The 8,492-nt window shown below is 43.7% G+C and overlaps 1 protein-coding gene across 1 annotated transcript in view; it reads left to right on the forward strand.

Annotated features, from left to right (window-relative positions):
- CSUI_008452 (endonuclease exonuclease phosphatase family protein) overlaps positions 1 to 8,247 on the forward strand; it is an 11,418-nt gene extending 3,171 nt beyond the window's left edge. The window contains exons 2-7 of the mRNA XM_068068585.1: positions 445 to 552; positions 1,544 to 1,641; positions 2,144 to 2,219; positions 2,539 to 2,697; positions 3,256 to 4,401; positions 4,969 to 8,247. Of these exons, the coding sequence (XP_067919441.1) occupies positions 445 to 552; positions 1,544 to 1,641; positions 2,144 to 2,219; positions 2,539 to 2,697; positions 3,256 to 4,401; positions 4,969 to 6,005 (2,624 nt within the window). The 3' untranslated portion in view covers positions 6,006 to 8,247. The remainder of the gene's footprint in view (positions 1 to 444; positions 553 to 1,543; positions 1,642 to 2,143; positions 2,220 to 2,538; positions 2,698 to 3,255; positions 4,402 to 4,968) is intronic.
- The last annotated feature ends 245 nt before the right edge of the window (positions 8,248 to 8,492 follow it).

Below are 8,492 nucleotides of genomic sequence, written 5' to 3' on the forward strand. Positions count from 1 at the left end.
TATCACACAACTATTTCCACTGCGTTTGAGCCCTAGCATGATCTTTGTAACTTCACCCTCCCCGGACTGTGAGAGACGCACTCGTTTACAGCTGTATATGCATATGTTTATGATAGAATCAGGGACAGCAGCAGCAGGATCTCTGATTGGTTGTGACGTGGTTACAGGACGTCATACATTGATCTATGGTGTATGTGTCCATATGGGGGGGCTGGTGCTCATCCACCCTACATTCTTTGAGGGGGGCAATTGTCTTCCGCCTTGCGTGCTATCGTATGTCGACTTTCCACAAGACATCCATTAAAATATGTATATATACATCTCTACATCTGCATAGTGTTGGAAGGCATGCAAGAGCATATCTCTTCTCAATATGCTGATATTTCCTGCCTGTATGCACGTGTGATCTACCTATCTGTCATGTGGTTGTGATGCGATCTACAGTTTCTCTCTTGGACACGAAGAGCGATATCATCTGTTTACAGGAGGTCTACGATGACGTTCATGCGGATTTTCTTGTTGATTCGATGCGTCATGTCTTTCCTTATGTTGGTAAGCACATCAATGCTTCTACCTTAGTTTTGACCTGAGAACTTTCTTTTCTTTCCTCTACAAACTATGAATCTTCGTGAAGCCCGGACGGTTAGCTATAAAAAGATGGGTTTGTCTGTCGCTTCGTTAACAGAAGGAAAACACGTTTCGAGCTATCGTCGACTATATCATACAGTCTCTTCGAGTGGTATTCTTTCGAATAGAAACCGTACCTCATGGAACGAAACACGCGCTAATAATGAGCATCGTCTGGAAATGCCTAGTTTCTTATGCACACCTATATGCCCTCATGTACAGATATGCGTCTAATGGAGGGCGTGCCGAGCGGTATTCGAGTGAATGTCTCTCTCAATGATACCCCCTGTCTATCCCGCATGTCTGTCCAATAGATGCTCGTCTGTATAGATGTCATATGAGCTCTAGGTGTTGTTACTAGTCATTATCATCAAGACGACAAGCAGATGAGGGGAAAACAAGGTAGATACGTCTTCATGTATAGACGGATTGCTTTGGTGTCTAGAGGAGTACGAGAATACACTTTCTGTTTTTGTCTTTGTTTTTCAGCACTTTCCACATACACGAATGAAAATAGAGGTTGTATGTATGGTAACCTATTGAGACCAGTTGGCTGTAGGAGTTCGTCAACGACGACTTCTTACCTGTTTCTTGTTCTATGCGAGTACTACAATCTTCTCTTGTCTTTCGAGGGGTCACGTCTCTGTGGTTCTTACAAAAACAGATGCATATGTGTGCTGAGGTAGTCGCTCGGGTAGAGAGAGATTTCTTTTTGTATTGTGGGTACGTTACGACGGGGGGAGTTGAATTTAGCATCGTAACCGTAAAAGTAGTGGCCCGTGTTATACACAAGATAGTTGCTTTGCTAACCTTGAAGGAAGGGAAGAGGAGTGAGAAAAAATGCATGTGTGCATGCATGCATGCGTACTGAATGGTAGCACTTTCGTCATATGGATGCTTTTTTTTCTCTTTTCAGGAAGAAGAACATCCGGTGGCCGATTTGCTTTGCATAATGGCCTGATGGTTCTCAGTAGATTTCCCATTCTCCATACTCGATTCCATCCCTTTCACGATGTAAGCTTTTAGTCGAAGCCAAGATGCTATGACTCTTCCCAAATGGGATCTGTTTGATGGGGTGCGACTCTTACGTTCCTTCGTATATCTACCTATCGATCTATCAGTAGTAGGCCCAGTGCAAATGGATGGAGCTATTTTAGTCCTTTCAGCTGTAGGTGGAACCATGCCACAACCGCCATTCGACTTAGACTTTCAAATTTCAATGAAATGGAAATTGTAATCAATACAAAAGTATTATTAGATTCACATGTACTCAAAGATAGTATTAAGGATTCCAGCCATCAAAAGATATCGATAGTGGTAGGACAACGTGCCACTTCTTTTCTGTTTCATTCTAAAATTCATTCAAACTCATCTGTCTGTGGATGTCTCTCCATCTACCCATCTATCTATCTATCTACCGATCCTCCTGTCTGTCTGTCTATCTATCTATCTATGTGTATGATGTTATGTAAGGATGCTGTGGGTATGGCATGTTTTTTGTGTCCTTGTGAACTAGGTCACATACATCGAGAGACTCTTTGGATCGAAGGGCATGCTTGAATGTTCCATCGATATTCCGGGAGTTGGTGTAGGTAAGTCGAAAGGAAGGGAATGACTTCGGTGCTGCCTAGTGTTCTACAACTGCTTCTCCTGCGATTCCTTGAAGACTCTCCTCGTGTTCTCGCCTTGTCTTTTCTTTCTCTGTTTCTTCTTCGCTTGTCTTTCGAACTGCTGCTACTCTGTTTCCATAGGAGTACACACACGTCGTCTGTGTGACTCTCTTCACATTCGCATTAACGAACTTTCAGGGGCTATGGAATAGATATGTTGGTGTGGTTCGCTTTTCTGGTAATCAGTAAGCATGAGGTTGTCTGTTTTTTCTGCTGGACTTTCATTCTCTTTCTTTCCAAGCGGCCGTCTTCAACATTCATCTTGCCAGCGGGGCAGTGGATCCTGAATCTCCGTACGTCGAAGCTCTACGAAGCGCAGAAATTCTTCAGGTTCTCAGTGCATGCGAAGATGCGGGTCAGAGAGGAGAGGTCCCCATAGTCGTAGGAGATCTTAATGCCGGTAAGGAGTGATCTGTCTGCGTAGTGGAGATGTTTTTGTCCCTGCAGAAGTTCTTTCCACTAGATATATGTGTACTTCTATAGATGCCTGTGTACCATACGTTCAAAGAGAATCACTGAAGAACCTTTGCTTGTAGTGTTATAGATATCCTGCTTATTGCCTGTCATCAGGGTGATATCATTGATAGGGAGTCACTATCAGAGACTCCGAAGATTTCCTCGCATCTCCACACATAGTACATAAGCAACAAAGGAAGGTGGAATGTTGGGGTGTATATCTTCAAGAGTCAGCATCTGTGTCCAGGTATGGAGATGTCTGTGGAAATGGAGATAGAATCTAGTGTGATGGTCTTATACGTGGCCAAATGGTCATGTAACTCTATGCTCTCCTGGCGAATCGTGCGTTGTGCATCGGTATGCACAGCACAGGATTCACACATTCACTTAAGACAAGGAAAGGGAGATTTCAAAGAGTTCAAGGTGATGATTGCATGCGGTTGAGAATCTGTTTTTTGTGATATTTGTATGTATCTTGTCTGTATATCTTCTTCTTATTCAGCTCCTGATCTATGTGCGAGCAACTATAAGTCTTTTGTTGAGAGAGGATGGAGAGATTGCTGGTTACTTGTCCATGGGAATCGTGAAGCTTTGTTAAAACATCATCTTGTCCATCAAGAGCAAATGCTTCTTCAGCAAGACTTAGACCCAGAAGATCTTGCGGAGAGACAGAAGGCCGTCCAACTTGAGTTGGCTCATTTACTTCAACAGCATAAGATCCAGAGAAAACTTCTTGATGACGCAGCAGGTGTACATAATAATACACAACATGGCGATTATGAGGAAGGGAAGAGAAAGAAGAATGGCAAAGGTGCTAAAGGAGGAGTAGGAGTAGTCGAGAATGATAAGAGAGTCAGTGAATCCAAGGCAGGTCTTGATACAGCAAGAAAGTATTTATACGGAGACAAAGGAAGGACAGGGGGCGGACAAGGGGGTGATCAAGGTGAAGATCATGATGGGTATTACTTTGCATTATCACCGACCGATTATGCTTTAGGAAAGAGACAAATGAGTGGACTACAAGGATGTTTATTAGGTGGAGATACAAGAGATATAACAGAAGATGGACCAAACACCACAAAGCAACCACGTGACTTCGCAACCACATCGTCACACATTTCACCTAACTTTGGAGAAGAAACACCTCTCTCTTCTTGTCAAACAGCTGGAGTGCATATGATAGGCAAGAAAAACTCGGGAGTCGATTATCATCAGCATGTCGTTGTCGAATTGGCAGATCTTCAGGGTGCTAATCAATCAAAAGAAAGACTTACAAATGGCTCATCGCCTGGGAGATCCAAGTTGAATGGAGGGGGAGGGGGGGGAAGAGGAGGAACAGAGGGTTTTTCATTGCAAGACCAGAAGAATCTTGTTGATCTAGAAGCGGGAACAAAAGCAGGTGGTCTTGGAGGAGGGATCAACAATACTAGAAACGACTCAAATGGTGGTGTATGTACACCGGGGAAAACAGGGAACAAGAACAACTCGACTACAGAAGGAGATGAAGAACAAAGACAACAACTTCTTCTCTCCGAAGCTCTGCTCGCAACCACTTCAAAAGTTCAACAGAAAGTTGCTTGGCATCAACAAAGTCTTGAAGCAAGAAGAGATGGAAGAAACCCGTGGGCTCCTGGGATCGGTGGAGCAGGTAAGATGCTACGTCGCCTTTCCTTCTTTCTTGAGGCAAATGGAGAGAGAGTGAGAGAGAGAGAGCTCCTTCAGTGCGTCCCCTTTCCTTCGTTCTTTTCTTTTTTTCCGAATTGATTATTGCTGGTTATTGACAAAGTCTCATTGAAGGAGTTTTAGATCAGAACCGATAGTGAAGGTAGAGAACCATTTAGAAAGCATGCACCTTTATCTACTCATCTATAAACCACTGTGCTAGGGTGTCTCTTTTCTTTCTCTCTTTTGGTTATCTTGTCGTCTTCCTTTCTTTCTTCTTGTCTCCTCAAAATAGACACCACCAAGCCATCTATGCAACAACCGCATGAAAAGACAACCTTTCGACTCAGTCGAGCAGCCCTTCACATGCAACACCCAAGTTACCGTACCTGCGTAGAACGACTATATCTATCTATTCTACCTGTCTTTACTCTTTCTGTCTGTCCGTATATCTGTTTAAGAAGGTATGTAGTGAGGGTTTCTCCGATTTCGTTGATCAATGCCCTATTTATGTTGTGTATGTATGTTCTCCCTTTGTGTCCTTATTCACCAGCGATAAACGCGGCGGCAGAAGATTCAGAGGCGACGACAACCGATGATGCAGAGGAGTGGTTATTACGAAAGAAATCAGAGAATTATGGACGTGGTGTCTCTGCGTCATCTTTCACGAATGGAAGTGGTCTTCAGCCTCGTTTGGGAGGTCTACGGGGGAGAGGAGGGTGCCATAGCAGTAGTAGTAGTAGTAGCACTCATTGTCGTCGTCGTACTTCATCTCTTCTTCCGGGGTTAAGAGGAGAAGAGGATTTGTATGAATCAGGAGGTTTATTAGTCAAGCAAGATGAAGATGATGTTGATAACGATCTTGATGATGGGGGGGATGAATGTGACGATGAGAATGATTGGTCAGAGAGAGAGGATTTCACATGGGATCCTCAGAATCCTTTGAATTCGATAGGACCTCATGCAGGGTGTCATGGATTAAGATGTGATTATGTATTTCTCCCACCACAAAGATTAGCACGTGGTTTACGTGAATTTGTCCCTGTGAGTGGAGAAATTCTTTTACGTGAGCCTCGTGTCATGGTCGACGCATGCTGTTTCGGGTGCTTAGGCCAGGTCATGCTTGTAACTCTTAGTGATCACTATGCCTTCAAAGTCACTCTTCAGCGTTCAAGCTTCGATCATTCTCTTACAGCGATCCATTCCCCTAGTATGGTGTTAGCTTTGAAGGAAGCGAATCTCTTCTGTGGTCTCCCTGGGATACCTCTAGATGATGATGAGGATGAAGAGGAGGATGAAGCATGCAACAACAAAGGAAAGGCAGATGAGAATGCTATCAATGGAGAACACATAAGCCGTCATAGTGATGATGATGATGAAGATGACGATCAGAAGATGAAGAAAAGCAAACAAAAGGATGGAGGAAGTGGAAGAGAGGGAGAGGGAGGGAATAGTAGTAGTGGTAGTACAGGAAAGACAACGAATCTCCTGCTAGATGAAGAAGAGCTACAAGAAACAAAGAAAGAGAAAGACAATCAGGGAAAGAAAGAGACGACGATGCATACTACACCAAGTGATCAAATTCTCTGATGAAAGTCGTGGGAATCATTTCTTACCAGAGAGAGGAGGCGGAGGAGAAGAGGACAACAACAAAGATAATGATGAAGATACGTATCTCTCTTGAAATCCCCAGGTAGTCGAAGTGAAACAAGGATCAGGTATTCTACGTGGGACAAGGAGAAGAGGCCGACTTCGATATCATACTGCATCGTCGTCTTAACTATGCATGGCCTCCATTACATGTGGCGGATGTGTGTATTCTATAGACGGCGCAGTCCCTCTAAGGACAGAAGCCTCTTTGAAAGGAGCGAAGGAAAACCGGGGGAGGGGGGGGGGAAACTGCCGTTCTCGGGAAGTGGAGAAAAAAAAGAGAGGAGGATCTCTCTGAACGATCGGTTTTGTCGAAGGCCGCCGCCTTTTTTGCTTCGGCTTATACTATCTATCGTAGTAGTAGTAGTAGTAGTAATATGTCTTTCTTAGTAGAGGTTCATTCTTTTCTTGTGAATGAATTATGTGCATTGATTCAGTGAAGAAAAACCTACTCCACCCGTCATTCAGTTATTCATTGTCTTTCTATTTTTGATAAACTCGTAAACAAACATCTCTAATCAATACAGTTAGTTAGGTGTAGACAAGCGGGCAAGCATGAATCGATGGATGAATGGATAAGTTCCTCAGTCAAAGTGGGCTACATGATGTAGGACCAAGACTCACATCAGCCAACATCACAATGTATCTTATATCCATCTATCTATCTATCTCGAATCTATCTACCTATCTATCTTTAATATGTTTGCGTATCTATTTTCAGTCTATCTGCCTATCTATCTTGAAGCCATCTACCTGTATTTCGTCTCCAAAGTACCTACGTATCTATCTTTAATGTATCTCCGTATCTGTTTATTTGACGTCAATGAAGGAGGTAACAAACGCAGGCACTCGACGTGGGGTTCCCTAGCATCGGCTTGTGTATCACACCGTTGCTTGTAGTGCAGTTGTCTTAGAGATGTATATAAAAGAATACTTCTATTACATCGGTCTGCAGACCATGTAGGTGGGATAGGGAGGGATATCTAGCAATACATCATTCTGTTTTCTTGCACGCAACTTTGAGGTAAACCAGATTCGCTCTTTCCCCCTCTTCGTTTAGCTGTAAACAGGAAAGGCCAGTCTAATCATGGCTCTCCAGATATCCAAAGAAACTAACTTCCTGCGTTTACCTTGCTAATATTCTTGTACATTAACGGATCTGGGGTCCATGTCGTGTGGGACTTGCCTCGCTGTCTCTGGTAGATGCACTTCGCTTACTTGTATGCCGTGATGAAGGGTTGCAAAGAGAAAACAGAGGGAGAGATTTCACATCTAATGTAGAGCATGACAGGCCGGTCTCGGTTGTTGAGAGAAGAAAGGGAGTAGGGAAGGTCTTTTCTTTCTTCTCATATATCTCGCAAATGAAGACTTCGTCGTGTAGGAGTAGAAAGATCTTATGTGTGCTGAGAAATGCACATGTCTGGTCCAAATAATCAAGAGGATTCCGGAAAGATAGCTGACTTCGCCAAGTGTTCTGTGAGGTGTACGTACAGCTGAAGGCCGAATACATTGGGTTGCGAAACAAAGCTCGGGATGGTGCATGAAGGAAGATTGCGATCACCTCCTCTCCTTACACCTGAGGCCAGTAGATTTGTATGGATGACTTTCTGTGTCTGTATCAGTATGTCCTACATCGTTCCTTCCATATGTATCTCCGACACGCTCAAATGGTTGAGAGACGATCAAGGAGTGAGTGGTTCACGCATAGCTAACAATTTGTAAAGGTGAACTTTTCATCTATACTACCACGTGGTGAGGTTGAAACACGCTTAGAAACAAGCTGTCTCAATCGTTTCCTGTGACAATATCAGGGAAGCTTCCCTTGTTATCACGCTTTTCTCCTGGGTAACTTGAACCCACTAAGATCTACTTCTTCATATTCCTTCTTCACCGGTTTCTTCTGTATCTTTCTCTGTGTTTACACTGCGTATATCTACCGAGTGACGGTCTGATATCTCGAGCTCGAGTGGATAAGCAAGTAGCCAAAGAGCATTTTTTTCTTTTGTACGTCAACACGCAGTTAGATGGTCTTTTACAGAAGAAGGATGTGTGTGGAGGGAAGGTACATCTCGGGAGATGATGATCGATACAGGAGGAATGCCTCAAGAATGTTGTCCCGTGTCGTCTCCGGTGTATGTACATCTGAGGATATCATGCCATTCTGTCAACCCCATAGTTAGTTCACTGTGATGCCTTTTGGACTGGCTGGAGCGCCGTCCACCTTTCAGCGGCTGATGCAAAGTATTTTTACGAATGAGTTGGATGAATTTGTAGTAGTCTATCTGGATGACGTTCTGATCTTTCCGAAGACTCGAGAAGATCGTGAGCGCCATTTGAAAATCGTTTTGCGGAGGATGAGGGAGCTCCGTTTATACGTGAAGCTTTCTAAGTGTGAGTTTGCGACTCAACGCGTGCAGTACCTGGGTT

The sequence above is a fragment of the Cystoisospora suis genome (assembly GCF_002600585.1).
Source record: "Cystoisospora suis strain Wien I chromosome Unknown contig_4741, whole genome shotgun sequence".
NCBI classification, from domain to species: Eukaryota; Apicomplexa; class Conoidasida; order Eucoccidiorida; family Sarcocystidae; genus Cystoisospora; species Cystoisospora suis.